At 43.9% G+C, this 26465-nt stretch overlaps 1 protein-coding gene across 3 annotated transcripts in view; it reads right to left on the bottom strand.

Annotated features, from left to right (window-relative positions):
• RAB37 (RAB37, member RAS oncogene family) overlaps positions 1 to 17628 on the bottom strand; it is a 61055-nt gene extending 43427 nt beyond the window's left edge. The window contains exon 1 of one of the 3 annotated variants that reach the window (XR_006815933.1): positions 17064 to 17628. Coding sequence is in view for 2 of the 3 variants with exons in the window: in XM_045985314.1 (XP_045841270.1) it covers positions 17064 to 17135 (72 nt within the window). In the remaining variant the exon portion in view is untranslated. The remainder of the gene's footprint in view (positions 1 to 17063) is intronic. The other 2 variants (XM_045985314.1, XM_045985317.1) reach the window with 2 other exon arrangements.
• Between the last annotated feature and the right edge of the window lie 8837 nt (positions 17629 to 26465).

Below are 26465 nucleotides of genomic sequence, written 5' to 3'. Positions count from 1 at the left end.
TTCAGCTCATTTTGGTTTGGCTGGAGGAGTCTGGTTGATTCTGCTTTTATCTCAATGGTGGATATGGGCTGGAGATGGAAGTTTCTGGCAGCCTAGTTGAACTGAGGAAAGGTGAATCCACTTAGAAAAGTCCACTCTGATCACTTTTGATTGCCTTGTTCAAGCTTCCAAAAGATGTCTGCTGGATATATCACTGGAGATAAAGTCTTTATCCAAAATGCCAGCCACCTGGGTTAGTGGCTGTCCGAAAAGGGACCTTTTCATGTCCTGAGAGGTGGGGTTGTTGCTCATGATGTTTGTGAAAGCTGTCCGGTCCCTTCTACACTCTGCAGCTGGACTGAGCAGACTTCTGACTGGTGGTCCACATGGGAAGCGTTTGGGTTCTTTGGGTCTGGGTCATGACTGTAGGGATTCACCCTGCGTCCAGCGCAATTTGTTCAAGCTTGAACTGAAATTTAGAGAGTGCTGGGGAGGAAGTAGTCAGGGCCAGGGGAAGGGAGGCAAACACACACAAGCAAGCAGTTTGAAAGGAAACTGTTTCATAATGTTTATAGATTGGTATCCTGGTGTGGTCTCAGTCATATCCGGCCACTCAGTAAAGATTTTGCTAAGGCAGGTTGTGAGGGCCAGACGAGCACCTTTACCGTAAGAATGAGGAAGTTCAGATATGGTTCCTCTGGTCTGAGTGAGCGTGGCACTGAGTGAGAGAGGGCGATTTTGCTGTATGGTTTCTAGGAAAGCGCATTCTGTTCAGACAAATTCCAAGATATTTAACGACTCAGCTCTGACTGAATGCCTAATTATTTATAGCCTGTCTAAAGTTGCTGGGGTTTCCCTCCTTTGTTTTTTAAATTATTAATATTTAAAGATCTCATTTATGAAAATTGTAGGGTTGGGCAGTCTCCTTTCAACAACTGTAAGCATAGTATTGGCTTCCAGAAGATGGAGCCTTCTCTCCCCACCTCCCCCAAATTTTATTTATTTATTTGACGGACAGAGAAGGAGCAAGAGAGCACAAGCAGGGGTAGCAGCAGGCAGAGGGAGAAGCGGGCTGTCTGCTGAGCTGAGAGCCCAGCGGGGGGGCAGAACCTGCGATCGGGACCTAAACCCAGAGGCAGACCCTTAACTGACTGAGCTACCCAGGTGCCCCAGAGATGGAGCCTTCTTGAGAATTAGTGGAGGGAGAGAAATATACCGAGCCAGTAATCTCAAAATACATGATTAAGATAAATGTTGGACTGAGGTGAGACTGAAAACCTATCTTCGCTTGACACCTTGGAAATAGAGTTCACAGCCACTTAGCCTTGAGACTAAGTGGCTAGACTTCCCAGCCAGACTGCTGGAATCAGTTGACATCCTGTACCAGTATTTTTTTAGATTGGGAGGGATTGCTATTGGGGTCAGCCTTTTCTTTTCCCATGTAAATGGAACTGAGAAGTGGTCAGACCATTGAAAAAGCTGCTGAAATGAGGGCACTGCAAAGACGTATGTTCTTTCTTTAAGTGACTTCATTCTACTCAAAAATATCTAAATGCGTAGTAATTTGCTAGTGCTCAGATGTAGACCTAAGCCTTTTCTTTGCTTACGGGTCTGCTGAAGGAAGAGCTCATCGCTGTTTTTTGCACAAACCGCCCACGTGGTATTGTCTTGTTCCAGTTTCTCTGACATGGAGCAAGACATTCTAGACACTTGTGAAGCAATCGGATTGCAAAACCTTTCTTCGTTTTTATGTTTTTCCTCCTGATATTTTACAGTTTTCTCACTCATTCCTAACTTGGTTAGCATTTTTTGGACAATTTTTTTAATGACATGCTTTTATTGAGTGTTTCCAAGGCATTCAATCTAGTTTTTGTGGAAATGACTATTATTTTTTTGTTTGTTTGTTTGCTTACCCTCTTATGATGTTGGTCAATATCCTTTTTGTTTGCACTTTTTTTAAAAATATTTTATTTATTTGACAGAGAGAAATCACAACTAGGCAGAGAGGCAGGCAGAGAGAGAGGAGGAAGCAGGCTCCATGCGGAGCAGAGAGCCCGATGCCGGGCTTGATCCCAGGACCCTGGGATCATGACCTGAGCCGAAGGCAGAGGCTTTAACCCACTGAGCCACCCAGGCGCCCCTGCACTTTTTTTTTTTTAAAGATTTTGTTTATTTATTTGACAGAGAGATCACAGTAGGCAGAGAGGCAGGCAGAAAGAGAGGGGAAGCAGGCTCCCCGCTGAGCAAAGCCCTATGCAGGGCTCAATCCCAGGACCCTGGGATCATGACCCAAGCCGAAGGCAGAGGCTTAACCCACTAAGCCACCCAGGTGCCCCTTTGTTTGCACTTTTAATTGATTACTTTATATATGGATTAATTGACATAATTATCATTAATGTGTATGATTGACCAAAAGATGGAAGAGGGTTGACTAATCTGGTACATTGGTTAAGAGAGGGTTTGGTTAAGAACATTTCTATTAAACTATCTGTTATGACCCTAATTTCATAAAAGAAAGGACATTTGAGTATGCCCAAGCCAGCATACTAGGCAGGTTTCCTAAGGACAGTTGATGGCTTTCTGCCAGTATGGCTTAGGCTGTCTGTGTAATCTCCTACAAATTGATTGATACTTTGTCCAGAGCTGGTACTCACATGTGGACCAAGGACTGGCAGCCACTGATTTCATTTATGCTGTTCTCTGGACATGGATTCTCTCCGTTACACCCCAGCTATTGTGGCGTAGGGTCCCCCAAAGTCCTCTAGTAATCATATTCATCTGGGTACTGATTAAGGTTGTGGTTCACGAGGGCCCCATGGCCCTACATCAGTTGGGAAAAGGGCCTCTTCAATCAGATTTCCTCCTGCCCAGCACAAGCCCTTCCCCAAACTAGTCCATTGTGACCACAAACTCACATGGCCCCATCTTGAGCGTGTGCAGTTCTTGCATCAAGAAAGCGTGAGGGACTCAGTTCTGCTAAAGGAATCCCTGAGGACAGGTTCAGAATTAAAGAAGGGGTAAGACTTTGCTCCTAAGGGTCACAGATGCAGAACAGACATTCTAGACCTTTGTGTGGTAGAACATCTACTCAGCAGAGAGCAGGTGTCTACTACAGTTACCAGCATAAAAATTCCATCCTGGGGAGTTTCTGAAGCCTCCCACATCCCTTCCCATCACCTTCCTGTCTTCTGGGTTTCAGACACAGATGTCCCCCATCCTATCATTTTTTTAGCTTATTCTCTTTTTTAAAAGATTTTATTTATTTATTGGACAGACAGAGATCACAAACAGGCAGAAAGGCAGGCAGAGAGAGAGGAGGAAGCAGGCTCCCTGCTGAGCAGAGAGCCCAATGTGGGGCTCGATCCCAGGACCCTGAGATCGTGACCTGGGCGGAAGGCAGAAGCTTTAACCCACGGAGCCACCCAGGCGCCCCTTTTTAGCTTATTCTTTCAAGTTATAAAATATTTGATGAGTCTATATAATGCATATATATGTCATAAAACCATGTGCCTGTCACCCTACCGAAGACATGGAGTTTTACCAATGCTACCAAAGCCACACAGCTCGTTATTGGCCTTTTTTTTTTCTCCCAAGGAGGAATATGCTTGTATAAGGTGGCTTGGGGGGTCCCTCACAACACTGGACCCACTCTCCTTGCCTTCATGTTAATTAGCAAGGTCATCAGGTGAGTTGGTCTGCATCATGGGGCATTCTGTACCAAACTGACAAGTCTATGCAGCTCTTCTTATTTTAATATTCTTTTTCCTCCCTTAATTCATTCTCAGCCTCATTCTCAACCAATGCCCAGTTGTGACTTTGTGTTATTTCAGGATCTGGCAATTGGTTTGTCATTTGAAAAGCAGTCACAGAGTTTCCTTCTGGCATTTCCCCACAGAGTGCTGCCCTCTGTCAAGGATGGTGAGAGATTCTGCGACAAAGAAGCAAAAGATCACGGCCTCTGGTCTCAGACTCAGCCTGGTGCCAGCCCTCTGGTCACTGGAAGGAGTTGCAAAGTTCAGACAATGACCTCATTTCAAAATTTCACACTGCCTCTGCAAGATTAATAATAAGCCAGAAAAGCAGAAGGACTGAATCCCAGAAACCCTGTGACCTTCCACAGAAACTTTTGGCAAGTAAAAGTAGGAGCTGTGGAGAGGTAAAGTATTTCCTCTTAAAACACAGTGAGACACGAGAACAGAAGAGAGAGGAAGTGGAGGCACAGTGCAGGGGAGTCTTCCCCAGGTTGGTGCTGGTGTCAGTTAAATCTAGGCTTTCTTTCCTGGGGTTGCTATCCTGAAGTTGGGTTTCATGGAGGCAAATCCCCAGGAGGTAATGTTGCTAGGCTCCTCTGCCCTTGAGACCCAATTACTGGTGACTCACTGCAGTAAGCCTCCTTTGCAGTGGCATCTGGGCAGCTCTGGAGGTGAGTCTTGAATCCGCATTGCGAATGAATGTCCTCCACCAGCACTGACTCTGCTCCAGTGCGTGTCCTGGGCCAGGCTGACATTGTCACCAGGGCTGCACTAGAACTGTGGGGAGTCAGCATCAGAAGGGGCAGCTTCCAGGTCAAGCCTTGCTTTCCCTGAGAACCCCGGGGGTCCAGGGAGGGCCACATCAGCACGCTAATTCGGAAGAGTTTAGCACCTGGGGTCAGACGCCCTAGGGTGGGGTTCTGTGTTTTATTTACTTGCTGAGTGGCCTTGTCTCTTGGGGTCCATTGACTCCTTTGCATAACGGAGTTTCACCAAATGCCACACCCTCTGGCCTGTGATTTCAAAACAACCACGGTAACCTTCTGGTTCCCAATTTGTAATAGTTTGGGTCCGCACCCACATCTCTCCAGCAGATCCCATCTATTTCTGAGAGGTCCCTTGGAATTACCACTCACATGCCTCATAGAAGGCTCCTTTAAGGCTTTTTTAAAAAAAGGAGGGCACGTACTGCATGGAGCACTGGGTGTGATGCCAAAACAATGAACACTGTTATGCTGTAAATAAACAAATAAAAATAAATTAAAAAAAAAAGTGGATAAACTAAGAAAAAAAAAAGCAAAATGCTAGCATTTAGTAAGTATGGGTAGTGGATACATGGGGCATTTCTTTTTTTGTTACGGTATTATCTGTACCTTTTGATAAGCTTCAACATTTCAGATTTACTGTGAATTTTCATGCGTTCACACAATGAGATACTATGCAATCATTAAAAATAATGAGGGTGTTGGGGTGCTTGGGTGGCTCAGTGGGTTAAGCCTCTACCTTCGGCTCAGGTCATGATCCCAGAGTCCTGGGATTGAGCCCCGCATGGGGCTCTCTTCTCAGCAGGGAGCCTGCTTCCCCCTCTCTGCCTGCCTCCCTGCCTCCTTGTGATCTCTCTCTCCCTCTGTCAAATAAATAAATAAAATCTTAAAAAAATAATGGCTCTTATGATTAACTAATAGGCAACAAAAGCTGACTGGCCAGCACAGTTCTCAAGTCACAAAGACAAGTCTCATTTACTTCTTCCCCAGCCCTATACTGAAGGCATGTACCCATGAGGTTGAGGTCTCGCCTGACCACCTCTGGGTGTTCTGATCTGCCTTCCACGACATGCTTCCTGCTGCCTGTGACCCTTGCAGATTGCTCTTGTGCTGGGCACAACCATTTCTGGCCAGGGAACATCACTGGTGACACAGTGACAGCATTGGGGGAGGGGAGATACTGATCACTCCTTTGCCATTCTGCCCAGAGCATGAGATAACCTTTCTCTGGCTCCTCATGGCTCATATGAAACCTGGCTTGGGGTGAGATCAAAAGAAGGGAATGTGCACAAAAGAATAGCTCAGAACTACTACCCAGACCTAGGTTCGGACCCCACAAGGGTTCTTTTTCTTTTTTAAGTAGGCTCCATGCCCAGCAGGGAAACCAACTCAAGGCTCGAACTCATGACCCTGGGATGGAGACCTGAGCTGAAATCAAGAGTAGGACCCCTAACCCAATGAGTCACCTGGGTGCCCAGATCCTCTAGGGTGCTTATTTGATGCAGCAACAGTTACACAGTTTGGGGTCTAACACCAGATAAAAACATGGGACTCCTTGTACAAAAATATTGAGAAGATCCCAAAGACAGGGACAATATGGTGTTGAAACAATCATAGGGCCCTTCCAAAGGTGGAGACCAAAGGTGGCTGTCCACCCACGAAGCTGGACTTACTTGGGAAGCTCCCATCTCAGTTATCACTGCCTTCATGTGGCCATAGATGCTCATGCCTTAACCCCACTGGAAAAATTCAGGTGTCTTCACACCGACTGAACTTGATCCCAAAACCAGGGGAAGAGCTTCCTCTCGTTCCAACCTGAGCCTCGCCTCCTGTGTCCTCATCCGGTGCCCCCACATTGACCTCCTTCCTGGGTGGCTGAAAGTTGGGTCATCTGTTTCCTCTATAGGAAAGTCTACTCCCACCCAGAGGGTAAGGTCTGGCTCCACAGCCCCAATAAGCTTTATAGGGTGACATCAGCTCATTACCCAAGTCTGGCTATTAATTATCTAAGTTTGGGTATCCAGTCTTAAGTGACACCATGTATGGGACAGAATTAGCCCAGTGGGAGAGTGACAAGTTCAGTTCTTTCTCAGTCACTTCTCATTAAAATTTAAAAATACTGAAAAAAGGGGAAAAGAAAAACAACGGAGGGGGCACCTGGATGACTCGGTTCAGCGACCCACTCTTGCTCTCAGCCCAGGTCTTGGTCCGCACTGGGAGGAGAGCCTACTTAAAAAAATATACATATATATCAGGACCCGGCTTCCCCTGGGATTACCATGGGGTCCTCTTGTTTTTGCATGACTAGCTTTCAGCTAACACACCCTCATTTTCCTTGGAAAACACTCTCTTCCACTTGTGGCTGAAGGGCTTGGGTGGGACTGATTCCTCCTCCAGGGGTGGGCACATGACTCATTTCAGTCCAATAAGCATTAGATTTAGGACTTTAGTGGAAACTAGCAGCCCTGGGGCTGGGACCTGGAGCAGCTGGCAGTCATGTGACTCCTTCAGGAGAGGCCTTCCTGCGAATAACACTGAGTTAAAGGGAGGAATGTTGAGAGACAGAGAGAGACAGATGTCATTGTTTGAACCCCTGGATCCAATGGAACAGCATCCCCAGGCTTCTCAGTTACAGGAGCCAATGAATTTTCTTTCTTGGTTTAGATGGTTTGACTTGGGTTTTGTTACTGACAACCAAAAGTTTGCTTGAAGCACCTTGAGAGTGCTTCTTTTATATATATATATAAAAAGATATATATATATATATATATATATATATATATATATATATATATCTTGACCATGAGAGTTCTCCTTTTATAAGAAACAGTGATATCTGGGCTGCTTACGCTGTGCTGTGGAAATCAGAGGAGACAGTGTATATGCAAGTGTCTGCAAACTGTAAAGCGCTGTTTGAATGGAATGACCAAGGAAGTACAGTTGGCGAGGGCCATAGCCAGGATAGAAGCCTAGTGTTTTCAACACCCAAGTCCTTTCTCTTCTTTAGCTAATGTGCTGCCTCTTGCTCCAAGCAAATCAGTGAGCGGGGAGAGGGTGAACAGGGCAGGGGTTGGACAGGACAGGGGATAGACAAGGCAGGGGTGGACAAGGCAGGGGATGGACAGAGCAGGGGTGGACAGGGTAGGTAGTGGACAGAGCAGGGGGTGGGCCAGACAGGTGGTGGTCAGGGACTACTCTGTGTGGTCTTCTCATGTGTCTGTGGTGTGCACTATGATGTCTGGAGGAGACCTGGCTTTTCCGGCATGGAGGAGTGAGGGTTCTTGAGGGCATGACTTGCAGAGCTCACCTGGCCCCTTGTCTTTGTCTTTCCTAAGAGTCTCTTCATTGGCCAACCTGTCATCTGCAGGGATCCGAACCCTGGAATTATTGAGTTTGGACATTTATCATCTCAGACCTTTGAAGATGTTCAGGGAGGAAGTGTCAGTTTTACTTCTACTTATCCGAATCTGCCAAGTCTGGGCCATCAGTCTTTATTCCAGGCACTTCTCAGTAGTCCACTGGAGAATTCCTCCTTGTCTTGGACACAGACTTAAAGGAATTCCTACCTTGGGGGCCCAGAGCCATTCTGACCTTCAGTGCTGGGACCCCCTCCTGGAGCTGTGCATTTTGTAGCCCTTCAGATAAGTCCCTGATCAGCACTCAGAACCTGGGAGCCTGAGGGAGCTGCAAACGGTTGACCTGGTTCCCAAGGGCCCACTTACCACTTCCTATGACCTTTAAGACATCTTTCTAGACACTGAAGTTCATGCGTCATTTAGGCCTAAAGTCAGATGTGGCCTGAGTCATCTACATGCCAACCCAGGGACCTACCCAGCTTGCCACATTCAGTTCTTTCGGGTAGGGAATGGGCCCTGTTCCAGGCCCTCAGAAGCACACAGTGCCCTGCAGAAGTTGGCTGAATTCATTCTCAAGATTCTCAACAGCAACATCCAGTTTCAAGGAGGGCACGCGTTATGGGGTGGGGGTGGGATGTGAGAAAATGGCCCCAACCACCTTTTTCTTCTTTCATGGTTCTCTCCCTTGAAATCCAAATCCCTAAGGCCCTGACAAGGGCACTGAGAGAAATGGAGACAGAGATATAAGATGACAAATGTCGGTGCATCTGATGGAGGCTCCCGAAGAGGGAGCATCCCTGCCTCCTCTCCCCCAACCAGGTCAAGTCCTGGGCATTCTCAGTCTCAAAGGCAACTGGTTCCTAAAGGGGTGCAGGGAATGAAGTCTGGAGAGAACCGCACACCCCCTTCCCCTGACACTAAGGCTAAGTACAGCTGGGGAGGCAGGGGTCAGGGTAGAGAGGCCCCGAGGTAGAAGGGGCGGCTACAGGAGTTGCACATCCAAGCTGGGCTTATAATGTAGCCAAACATCACACCACATCAGCCTGGTTTCATCAGACATCTGAATCCCCCATGTCTCTCTTTTTCTGGATTTCATGCTTAGCAAACAATCCCCTGATTATAATGTGGTTTGGCATCTAGAGCAATGCATCAGTCTTGTGAGTTTGATTAACACGAGCGTGCCTGGAGAGATGGATCTACTCTTGTGTGAGTGAACAAGACCAGGCTGCAGTCCTACAGAGCTGGGGGCTACACACGGGACTGCTGTCGACAACCTACATGTGATGCTGTGACCCCCACCCCCACCCCACCGTGGCCATGTGACCCCCTTGGCAAAACTCTTGGCCTTCTCCTGACCCTGCCCTGTTGGATCTCCAGCTGCCTGGGGTTGGAGTCTGGGCTCTGCCACTTATGAGCTGGGTGACTTCAGGCAAGTTTCTTAATGTTTCTGTGGCTTGTTTCCTCATCTTTTTTCTTTTTTTATAAGATTTTATTTATTTGAGAGAGAGAGAGAAACTCAAGCAGATTCTGCATTGAGCACAGAGCCCCACGCAGGGCTGGATCTCACGACCCTGAGATCGTGACCTGAGCTGAAATCAAGAGTCGGACTCTTAACTGACTCCACTACCCAGGTGCCCCTTGTTGACTTTACATCTTTAAAATGAGGTTAAAATAGGATTGTTGTAGGAATGGATGCGGTAAAGGGCTCAGAACAGTGCCTGGCACTTAACAGCTTTTAGGCGTTTGCTGCTATTATTTAAATTCCCACAATACCTACTTGCTGTCACCTTGAGCAAGTAACTTAATTTTTTTTTCTATCTGGCCTCTATTCCCTATTTATCATATGAAATTGATAATATCATCTCCTGGAAAAAGCATGTGGTAAGTGTTAAATGTCACAGCATATATTAAAGTGTTCTGTAAACTGTAAAATCCTCCACTGATGAACCATGTGTTAATTTTTATCATTTTTTACTAACAATTATTAGTCTCACTGGGTCCCTCTAGATTATAGCACAGAGATGATTTTATACATCTCAGTTCACAACCTAATAAAACCTGAGAAGGGGGCCAGGAGAAGGGGGAAGAATCTGGGTGCAGACTGACCCCACAGAGGAAGCAGCATCCTGAAGGGCTGGAAGGGGCTCTGCCTCCTTTGGGCTGAGTCTCCACCAGCAACACCACTCCTTCCCAATGTTAAGGGCTTCTCAGTGTGAAGTTGGGAGGGGCGGGAAGGAGCTGGTCTACGGGTTCCGGACGGTCCCCTGGGGGTGTTGCTCTGATACTGGGCAGAAGTGCTTTTTAGAAAGCAGGATTTCTGGGAGGGGTGTGGATGCAAAATTCAAATGAGAGAGGGAGGAGGAGGAAGAGAAAGGTTTGCTTTGTTTTTAAAAGGCTCTTAACAACAAAAGATAAGGAGGGATAGAGACCAAGAACGCATCACAGTCACTGGCTCTGTTTATAGCTTGCGAGAGGAGGGGTGTGTGTGTGTGTGCGCGCGCCTGCGGCAGCCAGGGACAGAGGACGAGGGCTTCAAGCACCTAAATGTATACCGTTCCAGGGGCGCCTGGGTGGCCCAATCGGTTAAGCACCGGACTGTCAGTTTCCGTTCAGGACATGATCTCAGGGTGGTGGGATTAAGCCCCAGGTCAGGCTCCGCACTCAGCACAGAATCTGCTTTGAGTTCTCCCTCCCCCTCTGCTTCTCCCTTGCTCGCTCTCTCTCTCAAATAAATAAATAAATCTTTAAAAAAGTAGGCCATTTGCAGAAGCCCAAAGTATTAAATAACAGCTTCATGTGGATGGGTCAAAACCGCCTGCTAATAAGCAGAAATGCAAGTACGAAAGGAGGGAGCAGACTTTGGCATCAGGTCAGTGCAACTGCCAGCATCTGCTAGGGGATTAAAAAAAAAAGATTTTATTTATTTATTTGACAGACAGAGATCACAAGCAAGCAGAGAGGCAGGCAGAGAGAGGAGGAAGCAGGCTCCCGGCTGAGCAGAGAGCCTGATGCGGGGCTTGGTCCCAGGACCCTGGGATCATGACCTGAGCTAAAGGCAGAGGCTTAACCCACTGAGCCACCCAGGCACCCCTGCTAGGGTATCCTTGAGCTCTGCCCGTTTTAAGAATTATCTTTATAGGACTTTGGTGCTTTGAGGATTAGGGTCAGGTCTGGGGAAGTTTTGACTGGTAGGGTCAGTGAGGGGTTAACATTTCCAAATCTGTTGTTTGCTGCTGGCTTGGAGCTCTCTCACTTGGCCCCAGAAAACCTCCTCTGGTCGGCCGCTGGGAGGATGGTCCAGGGCTGCTCCCAGCTGGGGAAGTGTATTGCCTGAGTGCTCTGCGAGTTGGCAAAGGAGCTGTGAGCTCCATTCTCACTTGCCATCTCCAGGGACTGCTTCTCTTGCCTGAGAAGGGGAGGCTGGAAGCAAGGAGCACACTGGGATAAGTTTAGAGCCACTTCAGATTTCCCATTTAACAGTTCCCCAGCCTGGTGCTTGCCTCTGTCTGTTTACTTCCAGCAAAGCTGGGTTTCCTGCCATTGAAATGAAGGAAGTCAAAGTCATTCCCCAGAACAGGTTATAGGAGGAAATACTAGTGGACCAACACTAGTGAGTCTCAGACATTTTCTCCCCAAAGACCCAGGAACTCCAAGTTAGAGCGACGAATGCTTGGGGTGGAAAGCCTGAAGAATCTGGGAAACGGACTTTGGGATGTTGCACTGAGTCACCTTCATTTCCTGCTGAGGTTACCCAAGAGAACCAACCAGCACCACTCCCCAAGCCAGCTGCCTGCTCTGGGATCTGGGCAGGATGCACAGATCGGTCAAAAGAGTCCCAAACGGCCTGAGATCCTCGGTGACGTAACACACACTTCATTTATTTATCTGAAAGCCTCCAGAGCAAGCAAGAAAGGAAAACAAGCAAATGGAAACATTTGACAGTGGGCAGCTAGTGTTTGCTTGTTTTTTTTTGCTTGTTCCTGAGCTGAGGATGGAAATCCGGCAATCCTGGAGATAATGCTCTCACTCTGGTTTTACATATTTTTCTTTCTTTTTTTAAAAAAAGATTATATTTATTTATTTAAGAGAGGGAGAGGGAAGGAGAGAGTGCAAGGAGGGGGAGAAGCAGAGGGAGAGGGAGAAGCAGACTCCCCGCTGAGCTGGGAGCCCAATGTGGGGCTTGATCCTAGGACCTAGAGATCAAGATCTGAGCCAAAGGCAGATGCTTAACCATCTGAGCCACCCAGGTGCCCCATATGTTTTCTTCAAAAACAAAAAACAACCCCCCACAACTGGTTTATTGAGGTATGATGAATTCACCTGAAAGTAAAATCCCTTCACCTACGGAATACAGGTTTTCCTGTGAAATTAGATTCTTTTACCATAAATTTGTGTTCCATGAACATTGTTTAATTGAAAAAAAAAAGTTCCCAAGGGATAAAGAATGGTAGAGGGAGACAGAGTAGTGGGTACAGCCTTTGCAAGGATGGCTCTATCTTTGGTAAAATTTTCTGGCAGGGAAGTAAAATACTGCTGAATCCAGAGCTTTCTCCAGGATCAGTGGGCAATGGCCCAGTGGGAGAGCAAGGCTGGCGGGTGTGTGGAACTCTGGCTCTCTTAGCTATTAACTCTTAATCAGAGGCCATTTCAAGTTGAAGTCAGAAGTCACCCTTCCTTCCTGGGTTATCCCTCTGTATCTTCCTGTATCTTTCTGAGGGCACATGAGAGACTCTACACAGTATTATAGCAACTTATGTGCATGTCATAGCTACAAGCTTACTGAAAGTGGGAACAATTTATGCGTGTGTGTGTATGTGTGTGATTTCTCTATAATACCCAGCACAATTTCTTACACTTTGAGCATGCTCAATACACGTTTGCTGAATGAACAGGTAAGGTTTGCGGACCACTTAAGGGTACAGAAATCACAGGATGACCAGTAGACAGAGGAGGTGAAGGAACAGTGCAAGTCAAGAGGTGGTACTAGAGATGACCTCTTGCCTTTCTTACTTGGCTAGAAGAGGTGTTAGAGTAGAGTCAGAGGGAATGGAAATCCCTTGTAGTACAGAGACCTTGATAATTCAACTTTTTTTTCAACAAGGACCAAGCCCTGAATGAATGGATGGACAGGCCACATTATTCTGCCCCCTGGTCAGTGGTCTTTCTGAGATGCTACAGAGGAGAGTGACTTTGGTTTAGTAATTATTTGTCCCTATTGGAACAACAGTGGCATGTGGGTGTGCATCAGAGTGCTGGTGATGGTGAATTAGGAAGTAAGCTCTTAGAGACACTGAAGTCTCTGTGTCCTGATTCACTAGCATCTGGGGCAAAATTCTGTGCCTCTTTTTTCCTAGAGTTTATGGTCAGGTCCTGGCACCGCAAGAATTCAGTCTGTGGGCTGTTCCTGAACTTCCAGGTCACACCATTGCCCTTGATGGCTCTCAAGACTATACTGGTAGCAAGAGAGGTCTAGGAGTTTTCTCAGCAAAAGAGCAGCAAGGTTCTTCACATGTTTTAAATTATTTAGTTGCATCAAATATTCAGATTTGTGAGAACAACAGCAGTTCTATTTAAAAACTCCAAGCATGTGATGGATGAACTCAATGTTTCCAAGCAGTTCCCAGCTACCAGCCCACACTCCAGGGATAGGCCAAGAGTTACTCAGGCTCATCTGGGTCACCCTCTAACTCTTGGGACTAGCGGCAGTGCCAATGCCATCCAATCCTGAGGATATTTGTCATATGTTTTTCATATAAGTGAATTTTAACGAGAGGTTTTATTGGGACCCATGCTTCACCTCCCAGAGAAAGGAATATTCAACTGAGGATATCAGAGTTGGGATGTTCACGTGGACGTCTTGATGGTGGGTGTGTGAGCTTACTCCCATGGGATTGTGCCCGTGAAGAATGGATGTGTGTCTGTGTATGGAGCTGCTGCTCTTCTCACAAAAATTCACTATTTTAGGTGCCACTCTGTGACACCTATTGAGGTTGCTCTGAAGGTGGACGTATGTGCCCTGATAACAACAACTGTTTATTAAGTGCTTCCTACATATCAGACAAACACATATTTATATCTACATCTTTACATCATATTATCTAACATCTTCCCTCCAAAGACAATAAGCCAGATAATATTATCCTTATTCTAAAGATAAGAATATAAGGCTCATAGATGTCATTCAAAGTTATATCAAGTTCTGTCTGATTCCCAGCTGGGGTTTCTAACCACCATAGAGCAATGTCTCATCCTTAGCAAGTTCTTAAAACTAGTCTACGTAAAACTCTGGCAGCCCCATCAAAACATTAAATGGTACTCCCTCCTCTATAAATGTAACCTCTTGGGACCAGCAGGGGCAGTGTGTGGAAAGGGGTGTGTGGAGGGTTCCTGGGAAGCTGGCAATATTCTCTCTCTTTATTTTGGTAGTGGTTGCACAGAGGTGCTTACTTTGTGATAATAATCAGGGTATGCACATATGATTTGGGATTTTCTTGTGTTTGTTATACTTCAATAAAAACTTGATCAAAAAGATCATTCTTCCTAGCAGTGAATGTCGGAGGGGAGTCCTACTTCTCATGGCCGATATGTTCAAATGAATCAACAAGAATTTCTTGGATTCTATTATATAGCAAACTTAAAAATAATACAAATACATTGATACTCTACCCTTTTACATAAAAGCTCTTAGATGGATCACATTAAAAATCATTCAAAATAATAAAATAATATTAAAAGGAGGTGATCAACATTACATGAAAAAGAAAATTTTCTATACACATGTTCCTCTGTTGGGCACCACAGAAGGTTTAGTCCAGCTTCTGCTCTCAAGATGCTCACAACCACACTGAAGAAACCAGGCATTCACTAGCAGTAAGGAGACACTTGTCTTCAATGTATTGGAAGTTGTTGAAACAGACTCTCAATTTGGTGATTAATGAACTCAAAGGAAGTGAAGGTTTTGTGGGCTACATCCTATATTTCATATGTGGGTCACTGAGGTGGGAAAGATCACCCTTAACAATAATTTGAAAACTTTGACCTGCAAACCTTAAAGTGCCAAAACGAATATCTACATCTTCATAAGATAGCTTAAACTTGGAGAAACCCAAATATCTAATTACCAGGATGCTTTTGTAACTGATTTGTAATTATATTCCTTTGCTTATATGCACTTTCTACTGGGTCTGGATTCACAGCCTCAAAGAACACAGATATTATTCTAGTTTACTTCAAACTGCAACCATTTTAGAACTTCCTGGCTGGAGTAATTGTTATAAATTTCTCTTTTTCTTTATACCTCAGGGATTTAGGGACCTAGAGGGAGAAGTCACATAGACTATTCAAATTTACAGACGCATTTCTGTTAGTAGTTGATTTTCCTTCATTTGTGACACAAGCCTGTGCATTTGAAATTTTATTGTGCATATTTATGTCCTAGGGATCATTCTATTTTTATTTTCCTTTATTTTTATTTTTTAAGTATTTTATTTATTTATTTGACAGAGAGAGAGAAATCACAAGTAGGCAGAGCAGCAGGCAGAGAGAGAGGGGGAAGCAGGCTCCCTGCTAAGCAGAGAGCCCAATGCAGGGCTCAATCCCAGGACCCTGAGATCATGACCTGAGCTAAAAGGCAGAGACTTACCCCACTGAGCCACCCAGGTGCCCCTAGGGATCGTTTTAAAATACAAATTCAGATTCAGTAGGTCTGGGGTGGGGCCTTAGATTTTACATTTTTAAATAAAGATTTATTTACTTGTTTTAAAGACAGAGGGAGAGAGAGAGAGTGTGTGTGAGTAGGAGGAGCAGAGGAAGAAAATCTCAGGCAGACACAGTGCTCAGCGCAGAGCCCAATGCAGGGCTCCATCTCATGACCTTGACATCATGACCTGAACTGAAACTGAAACTTGGTCACTTAAGTGACTGTGACACCCAGGCGCCCTCACATTTTTAACAAGCTCTCAGGTAATGTCAGTGTTGCTGGCCTGTGGACCACCCTTGTAGAGAGAAAAAAGGTATTAGACTTGAAGTCAGAATTGAAGGCTTTTAGTACCAGCTCTGCCATTTACTACCTTGTTTTCTTAGACAAGTCACTTCCCCTCTCTGGACTTTCGTTTCCTCAAATATAAACTGTGTAATGGGGGAGAGGGTGAATCGGGTTACTTAACAGCTTGCATTCATGAAATTGTTATTATTTAAAATTTTATTTATTTATTTATTTAAGTAATCTCTATGCCCAACAAGGGGCTCGGACACAGGACCCTGAGATCAAGAGTCACATGATTTTCTGACGGAACCAGCCAGGTGCCCTGCATTCATGGAATTTTTAGAGTGACAGTTTGATCTAAATAATCTCCAAGTATAGGACCATGTACAGCTTTTCAGGGGACTAATTGATAAATTGGTATTAGCATAGCAGGATATATAAGGGCTCAATGAGGAGGACAATGCAAGGGATGGGAAACCATCCATGATTTCTTAACGGAATATAAGGCTCTGATTCTTTTGAAGTGATGGATTTTGGGTTAAAAGAATTGTCTAGACAGAGGTTGCTACTTTCCCCCAACAATCACTTCAAAAGGAAACGTACATTATTGAGAATTGAGTTGCATAAGAAATTTGAATGAGGGAAGCAATGGATGAGTTAGAGCTTTGAAATAAGCAAACACTTTTGGTAGGCTGTGAGCGAGGGGAGTCTGGAGGGCAGCTTTCCGGAACCAGAATGCAGTCTAATTTTATAACAACAGTTTGTTTCTGCTGTAGATCATTTTGATGTCTAATTTCACCCCAGAATTCAGGTCTCTGACCACAACAGCCAGACTTGACAGGGCTAGAGCTTGGGAGGCACGGTTGGGGTGAGAGGGCAAACAGCCTCCCAGAAGGGTCACGGATGGCCAGGGTGCTCAGGCGACACAGGAGTGCAAATGGATGAGAGGCAGGAGGAAGTGAGTGCGAACCGGACACAGGTGATTTAAAAGAATTGAACTGAGCTCCTGATAATCTGAGCCTCTGGCGTCGGCCCCTCCCCCAGTGTTTACGCATATGTGTTTCGAGCCGTAAAGAGGATCAAACAGAAAGCGTTCCAGGCTCACAGATACCGGCTAGTTTCTCTTTAAGTCCCAAAGCCAAGTCGGGGGAGCGGAGAGAACTGTTGACGGCGCCCTCTCCCTCTCCCAGCGTTGGGATGGGGGCAGGGGACTGCAGGAGATTCTTACCTTATGCAGGACGTGCTCATTGAAGTCGCGGCTAGCTCCCCATTGGTAGGAGTCCAGTCTCTGCTGGTCCATGCCGGGTGTGGAGTCCACTGCTTCTCGCCTTCCCAGCGCTCTGCGTCAGCGCTCCCAGAAGCTCGGTCCAGGGTCGGCTGGGTGCGGCAGGCTCGGGTCTAGCCCCGCGGGCCGCGCCGCATCCGGGTTCAGCACTGGACAGCTCCCGCGGCAGTGGCTGCGCGGTACCTAGGACGTGGTCGCGGATGGGGGTGGGCGGACAGGCGGCCCCTCCCCTCCGCAACCGTGGCGTTTCAGCATCAGCAACAGTGATAGTGTCCCTCTCCGCCCGGGACCCGAGTTCTGAGATCCTGTCCGCTCAAAATGCCTGTCTTGTGACTCCAAGGTGCTGGCAGAGACGCAAGATTTCAGTCTCACCGGTGGTGGGTGCGTTTCTGGTTCAGCTACCGGACTTCGGAGGCTCAGCGTCCGACTGCGTTCCCGGGGCATTGCGGTCCCGGGAGCTCACTCTTCCTGATTCTCAGTGAAAGAGCATCCCGGTCATACCGCACAGCTCAGCTCTCCTCCCGCGTTTGCAGGGGCGAAGTCCTGCGGCGCTGGAGCAGATTCTCTTTTGGTCCCTGGACAGCTCCCTCCAGTATGTATGAGGTTCATAGATGATGGGGCTTGCAAGTCCTTGAAGTCCTGAATTACTTTGCAACATTCTGCTTATCCTCATCTCCCCCGGAAGAGGGTCTAGAGCTTTCATGAAACTCTCCAGGGTGCGCGTGACCCACAAAAGTAGGGAACAATTGGCTCAGGAGTGGCAGGATGGCGGTTTGATTAAGAGTACAGGCTCAGAGTTCAAATGTGAGCTCTGAAAATTATTAGTTGTGTAGCCTGGGGCAAGTTACTTAACCTTTCCTAAGTGCCCACAGAATAGAGATAATAATTGTACCTACACTCTGGTGTTGTTCTGAGGATTTAGTAGGTTAATTCATGTAAATAGCATGGAAGGATGCCTGGCATGAATTAAGAACACAGAGAATGGTTGCTGTTATGCACTCTGGGTAGGGAGATGGGAAGCTTTGGCTACCTCCTCTAAACACCAAGGAAGTTCTTCTACTGGGACTCCCCCGCCCCCATTTGCAGTTACACCACTATCTAGAATAGGAGACCATGGGAATGGGAGCTGAGATTTTGGCCTTGGGGGTTATCCTCATATGATAATCCTGGTGTTCAGCAGGCGGCTACATCACTAGGCACAAGTCCTATTACCACTAGCCATTAATATGGAGGGGAAGGGCCAGGCCTAAGGTTAAAAGGGTGTCATTTACTCCTGGATTTCAGTTCTGTTTTGGCTAGTGGCCTTAGCTATATCACTTACGTCCTTGGGATTATGTTTTCTCATTTGTAAAACAGGTAGAGGAATGTGTGCCTATCTCACTGGGTTTTTATGAAGAGTAAATGAGAAAATGTACATAAAATATTTCTTTTCTTTTAAACCATAAAGTGAAATAAAATCAAATTTCATTTATAAAGTGTTATTACCACTGGAATCACTATGCTATAGATAGTGAATAGCGATTACATGAACAAAGCCAGGTAACCAGTGTGTTTGTGTGTATGAGATTCTCACTAGGCCTGCAATTGGGATTCCTAACCTGAGGTGAATAGATGGACTTTAGGGAATTGTGAACCCATGAAAACATCAAAAGCTTCCCTTATGAGCATTTTTTCTGGGGGAGAAGTCCCATAGATTTCATTATGTTCCCAGAATTATCTATTCTAAAGAACTTAAGGACTAGTAGCTTGGAGAAAGTCTTATCATAACTTTCTCCTGGGCTTCCTCATCATCCATGACTGTTGTGGATAAGAAAGTTCCAGAAGCTAATGGTTGCTTTGTCCCGAGCCTCACATTTCTGGGAAGGGTAAGGGTATGGTTCTGAGCTCTGAGGATTCAGAAACATGATTTCATCTGTTTGCTTAAGGGCTAGGAAGAGCACATACAATAGAGGATCCAAAATGATCTGGAGTCAATGACAGAAGTCTTCCCTGAGAAATGATATTTAAGCTGAGATCTGATGAAAGAGTGGGCATCATTCAGGTGAAACGAGTGGTGGTGTGACTCTAGGAAAGGTGATCAGCATGCACAAAAATGTTATGGTATCGAGGAGCTGAAAAAAGACCAACCTGACTGGAGTCCAGCGAGGGAGGGGTGAGGGATGGTGGGAGAAGAGTCTAGGGAGGTTGGTAGGGACCGGATCATGTGGGCTGTGTGAAGGGTTTTGGATTCTATTCTAAGAACCATGAGGAGTCACTGAAGAACTTTAAGTAGGGGAGTTTGGGATTTAAAGATACTATTCTTATTGCTGTGTGGGCTAAGAGCCAAGAATAAATTTGCTCTTTTTTTCTTATTGACTTATAAATCTCTTTATATATTAAGGACACCAATCCTTTATGTCTTAAATATTTCATTATGTTCTGTAGATTTTTTTCAATTACTAACTTTGTTTATGCTTTTGTTATACTATATTAAAGTTTTTAATATTTAAGTTTGGACTGATCATGAGTAGGCATTGGCCAGGCAGAGGATATCAGAAGGCATAATGTTGAGCAAGCAAAGAAAGCAAAGGAAAATAGTCACTACATTGTACACCTGAAATTAATATAATACTGTATGTTAACTATACTGGAATTAAAAAACTTTTAAAAAGTAAAGGAAAATAGATATTCTTTTTTTAAAAAGATTTTATTTATTTATTTGACAGGCAGAGATCACAAGTAGGCAGAGAAGCAGGCAGAGAGAGAGGAGGAAGCAGGCAGAGAGCCTGATGCGGGGCTCGATCCCAGGACCCTGAGATCATGACCTGAGCTGAAGGCAGCGGCTTAATCCACTGAGCCACCCAGGCGCCCCAAGAAAATAGATATTCTTTAAGGAATATGTCCATTAAGATGTAATAGAATAAAAGATAAATTTTCTTCATTCTAGGGCTATTTATGTTCAAATAATTAATATTAATTTAAAAGGACATCTTTTGTGTGATTTCTACTCTTTTAAATTTGCTAAGATGTGTTTTGTGATCTATCCTGGTCAATGTTTCAGGTGAGCTTCAGAAGAATGTGTATTTTGTTATTGGATTGAGTATTCTACAATTATCAATCAGATCAAGTTGATTGATAGTGCTCTTCACGGCAACTATATATTTATGGATTTTCTGCATGCTAGATGTATCAGTTACTGACAGAGGGTTTTGCAGTCTCCAGCTATAACTGTGGATTCATCTTTTCCTCCTTTTTGTTCTGTTTTTACTTTGTGTATTTTGACATTGTTTTTAGATGCATACATGTTTCTTGGAGGACTGACTCCTTGATCATTATATAGTGCCCCCTTTATTAGTGATAATTTTCTTTGTTCTCAAGTCTTCTTTGTTTGAAATTAATATAGCTACTCCAACTGTCTTTTTTTTAAATTTCATTTATTCGACAGACAGAGATCATAAGTAGGCAGAGAGGCAGGCAGAGCGGCGAGGTGGTGGGGGAAAACAGGTTCCCTGCTGAGCAGAGAGCCCGACGTAGGGCTCCATCCCAGGACCTTAAGATCATGACCAAAGCCAAAGGCAGAGGCTTAACCCACTGAGCCGCCCAGGCACCCCCCAACTGTCTTTTGATCAGTGTTAGCATGAGATGACTTCCTCTATTTCTTTACCTTTTTTTTTTTTTTTTTTTTGTTTTAGAGAGAGCACAAGTGGGGAGGGTCAGAGAGAGAAAGAGAAAGGGATTCTCAAGCAGTTTCCAAGCTCAGCATACATGCTGACCTGGGACTCGATTTCTTGACCCTGAGATCATGATCTAAGCTGAAATCAAGAGCTGGACACTCAACCGACTGAAACACCCAGGCGTCCCTCCATTTCTTTGCTTTTAACCTGTTGGTGACTTTATTTTAAATTTGGTTTTTATAGACAACGTATAGTTGTCTTTTTAAAGAAATTCACTCTGACAGTCTCTTTTAATTGGCTTATTAAACCATTCACATTTAGAGTGATTATTGATATATTTGGATTAATGTCAACCATGTTTGCCATTGTTTTCTGTTCATTGTCAGATGCTTCTTCCTTCTGAATTCTCTGGTTTGAAATGAACAATTTGTATGATTAAATTTTATCTCCTTCCTTAGCACACCAATACAAAATTCTTAAAATTCTTTTCAGTGGTTGTCTTAGAGTTAACAGTATATATTTTTAGCCAAACTAAGTCTGCCTTCAAACGATGCTATTCTTACTTCACTTGTAGTATAGGTACCTTAAAAATAGTATTCCCAATTCCTCCCTCTCACTCCTAGTGACACTGCTGTCATTCATTTCACTTATCCGTATGCAATAATCATTAAACGCATTGTCGCTATTGTTACTTCAAGGTTATCTTTGAGAAGGGTTAAGAATAAGAAAAAAATATTTTAACTTACTATCATTTAAAAAAATATTTTATTTATTTATTTGACAGAGAGAGAGAGAGAGATCACAAGTAGGCAAAGAGACAGGCAGAGAGAGAGGAGGAAGCAGGCTCCCCACTGAGCAGAGAGCCCCATGTGGAGCTCCATCCCGGACCCCGAGATCATGACCTGAGCCGAAGGCAGAGGCTTTAACCCACTGAGCCACCCAGGCGCCCCTTACTATCATTTATTATCACCCATCCTTCCTTTCACTTCTTTCCTGCTTTCTCTTTCAAACTCTGTCAGATATGTGTTTTAAAAATAAACATTTCATTTTAGAATTATTTTGTTTCCAGAGGAGTTGCACAAATAGTATAAAGAATTCTTGTATACCACACACCCCCTTTCCCCTACTAGTAACGTTTTTACATTTGTCACAACTATGAACCAATATTGATACATTATTATCAACTGAAATCCATACCTTATTTGTATTTCCCTAGTTTTTACCTAATATCTCTATTCTGTTCCAGGACCCAATCCAGGATCTCACATTACATTTAAGTGTTATGTTTCCTTAACCACCTTAAGGCTATGACAATGTCTCAGACTTTGTTTTTGATTGTCTCGGTAGTTTTAAGGAGTACTAGTGAAGTATTTTGTTTGGATTTGTCTAATTTTTTTCTCATGGTTAGACTGAGGTTATGTATTTCTTGAGAGAAGACCATGGAGGTAAAATTTCATTATCAGGACATCATACATCATACCAAGAGGATGTGTTATAAGTTTGAATTATCACTGATGTTGTTAACCTGGATCACCTCACTGAAGTAGTCTTTGTTGGATTTCTCTACTGACATTTTCCCCCTCTTTGACATCCTTTAATTGTTTTGCTTTATTTTTTTAAGATTTTAATTTATTAAAAAGATTTTATTTATGTATTTGACAGACAGAGATCACAAGTAGGCAGAGAGAGAAGAAGAGGAAGAAGGCTCCCTGCTGAGCAGAGAGCCTGATGTGGGGCTCGATCCCAGGACCCCGAGATCATGACCTGAGCTGAAGGCAGAGGCTTAACACACTGAGCCACCCAGGCTCCCTGTATCTTCTGTAATTTTTATAGATTTATTCTAAAGTGTGAACCCTTTCCCAAACCTCCAGTATTTAAACTGCTATCATTAGACAAACACAGTTTTACTTGCAGGGCCAAATCGCGTGTTATGATTGTTTGTGTTTCATTTTCAAAGGCTTATATGACCAACCTAAAAAAATATTCTTTTTAAAAATAAAAACCCACTGCTAAAATCATACACTGTTTTAATCTGTACATTGCTATTTTGTAAATTTGTTGTTTTCTCTGAAGTTTCTGATTGCCTTTCTATTTGTTGGGAGAGGAAATGCAAACCTTCTTCATTTTATCTTTTATATCTTCCATCTCTTCACTTTCCTTTTCCCTTGATAACCATTTAATTTTTTTCTTGAATCTCAGTCACTTCCTGTTCTGGTACAAATTGTTTTTTTAAGATTTAATTTTAAAAATTAAAAAAATTTTTAAAGATTATTTATTTATTTATTCGACAGACAGAGATCACAAGTAGGCAGAGAGGCGGGCAGGGAGAGAGAGGAGGAAGCAGGCTCCCTGCTGAGCAGAGAGCCTGATTGATGGGGCGCTGGATCCCAGGACTCTGGGATCATGACCCGAGCCAAAGGCAGAGGCTTTAAACCACTGAGCCACCCAGGTGCCTCAAGATTTTATTTTTAAATAATCTTTACACCCAATGTGGAGCTCAAACTTACAACCCTGAAATAAAGAGTCGCATGCTCTACTGACTGAGCCAGCCAGGCACCCCTGAACTGTTTTTTTCTTTTCTTATTTAGATAATGACTTTCTCATATTTCCTTCCCCACTGAATTTCTAATTGCTTTTAAAGACTGAATACTGGGGCTTCATCATATGCTCGAGTCTTATTTTCCAAGCTTTTCCCTATACAATCTCATAAACCTCTCTGCTATAGGACTTTATTTTCCTGCTTCAGTCTGAGCTGGTTGCTTTCTGGGCCTGCTGCACGGCCATAACCCTGAAATTTCCCTTTATACAACCTTATTCCTCTGTGGGTTCAGTGTTCCATGTTGTCCATAACTTCCTCTTTCTTCATTTATTCTTACATGAGTTTTGTGCACTTTTCTTGTTTTACTCCTCATGGAAAGTATTTGAGGAAGTTACTTGAGAATGTACTCAAATAACGTTTTTAAAAAAATTCTTCTTAAGTAATCTTAACACCCAACATGGAGCTCGAACTCACAACCCTGGGATCAAGTCACATGCTCTACGGGCTGAGCCAGCCAGGCGCCCTCATATAACTTCTTAAAAAAAGGAGGCATGGGAGGTGGAGTTTCTGAGTCTTTGCATATCTGCAAATGTGCTTGTTCTATTCTTACTCAGTTTCATCTGGGTTTGGAATTCACAATGAAGACGATTTCCTGCAAGCCTGAAGACAGGACTGAACTGTCTTCTGGTACACTGACAGGAGGCAGTATTGCTAATTGGAAGTGTTGCTAACAGAAGGTCTGTTGTCAGACTAATTCTTCAGCTTTGGGAATAAGCTGTATTATTATTTATTTTTCTTTGACAGCTTTTAGGATCTTGTCTTGGTCCATAGTTTTCTGAAGTTTTATGTTAATTTATCTAATTGTATCCCTTTTTCTGTCTATGGTGCTAGGCACTCCGTAGATCCTTTTCGTTCGAAGATGTGTGTCATTTTTCCTTTCTGGGAAATTCTCTTGATTTAACTTTTTTTCTCTCCTTAATTATTATTACTATTTTCTGAAGTTCCCAAGGAGTGAGATGTTGCACTTTCTGGATGGTTCCTTTTTTTGTATGTGTAGTTTATTTATTTATTAAATAGGCTCCAGACCCAGCGTGTAGCTTGAATTCATGACCCTGAGATCCAGAGTCACATGCTCTGAGGCAGCCAGGTGCCCCTGCTCCTTTTGCCCTTTTAAAAAATCTCATATTTTATATCTTATTGTCCTTTCATTCTATGAACTAAGACATTTCTTCGACTTCATCTTTAAGTTTCACATTGCATTTTAAAGTTTTAGCAACATTCCTTTCAATTTTTTTCAATTATTTTTTGTTCTCAATGAAAATGTTTAAATTGTGATAAAATACACACAATATAAGATTTACCACCTTAACCATTTTTAAAAATTTATTTGACAGAGAGATCACAAGTAGGTAGAGAGGCAGGCAGTGAGAGAGAGGGGGAAGCAGGCTCCCTGCTGAGCAGAAAGCCCGATGTGTGGCTCGATCCCAGGACCCTGAGATCATGACCTGAGCTGAAAGCAGATGCTTAACCCACTGAGCCACCCAGGTGCCCCCCACCTTAACCATTTTTAAGTGTGTAGTTTGGTAGTGTTAAGTGTGTTCGCATTGTTATGAAGTCAGTCTCCAGAAGTCTTTTTATCTTTGAAAGGAAACTGTACACGTGAAGCACACCCCAGCCCCTGGCTACCACCACCCCACTTTCAGTCTCTGCATTTGACAACTCTAGGTAGCTCATTGGGATGGAATCAGAGATTATTTGTCTATTTTTACTGGCTTATTTCCCTTACTATAGTGTCTTCAAGGCTTATCCATGTTGTAGTAAATGTCAGAATTTCCTTCCTTTTAGAGGCTGAATAATATTCTATTGTACGTACATGCCACATATTCTTGTTTTCTCTCCAATTTTTTGGTTAATCCTTTTTTTTAAAAAATATTTTTTATTTATTTGGCAGAGAGAAATCACAACTAGGCAGAGAGGCAGGCAGAGAGAGAGGAGGAAGCAGGCTCCCCGCGGAGCAGAGAGTCCGATGTGGGGCTCTATCCCAGGACCCTGGGATCATGACCTGAGCCGAAGGCAGAGGCTTTAGCCACTGAGCCACCCAGGCGCCCCATTGGTTAATCCTTTTTAAAAATTAAGCTTCTAGTTTTAATTCCAATACAGTTGACATACAGTGTTGTATTAGTTTCAGGTGTACGATAGAGTATGTAACATTTATATACATGACTCATGACTCAGTGTTCATCATGGTAAGTGTATTCTTCAATCCCCATCACCGACGCTACCCATCGCCTGACCCGCCTCCCCTCGTAACTGTTAGTTCTCTGTAGTTCAGAGTATGTTTCTTGGTTTCTCTCTCTCTCTTTCTTCACTTGTTTGTTTTGTTTCTTAAATTTCGCATAAAAGAGAAGTCATATGGTATTTGTCTTTCTGCAACGAACTTATTTTGCTTTGCATTATACTCTCTAGCTCCATCCGTGTTGTTACAAATGGCAGGGATTTATTATTTTTTTATGGCTAAATAATGTTCCATTATAGATGTATATACACACCGCCATATGTATACACACACACAAACACACACCACTTCTTTATCTGTTTGTCTATCGATGGACACTTGGGCTGGTTCCATAATTTGGCTATTGTAAATAATGCTGCAGTAAACATAGGGGTGCATACCATATTTCCTTCACCCATTGATGGACACTTGGGTCCCTTCTACCTTTTGGTTATTGTGAATAATGCTGCTATGAACATCAGTGTACAAATATCTCTTTGAGACCCTGTTGTCAATTCTTCTGGGTATATACCCAGAAGTGAAATTACTGAATCATGTGGCAATTCTATTTTTAATTTTTTGAGGAACTGCTATGCTCAATTCCTTTTTATACCTTTGTATTACGAATGCAGTATCTTCTCAAATCTTTTTAAAATTTTCTCTCTTGTTCCTTAAATTGTCTCTGCTTTGTTAGGTCAATTTTGCTATTTATTTTGGTTTTTCTCTTTCATGTTGCAGAGTTTTAAAAACAGTGCCTAAGGATTCTTGGTTACCTCCATGTTTAAGAGTGAGGCATTAGAATGGCTCCGAGATCTCTGTATGTGGGCAGGACTGATAGCAGGTTAAACTTGTAGACGACTGGTCATGGAGTTGGTGGT

Source organism: Meles meles, chromosome 18, assembly GCF_922984935.1.
Source record: "Meles meles chromosome 18, mMelMel3.1 paternal haplotype, whole genome shotgun sequence".
Taxonomy (NCBI): domain Eukaryota; kingdom Metazoa; phylum Chordata; class Mammalia; order Carnivora; family Mustelidae; genus Meles; species Meles meles.
This window is presented reverse-complemented; position numbering and strand designations above follow the sequence as displayed.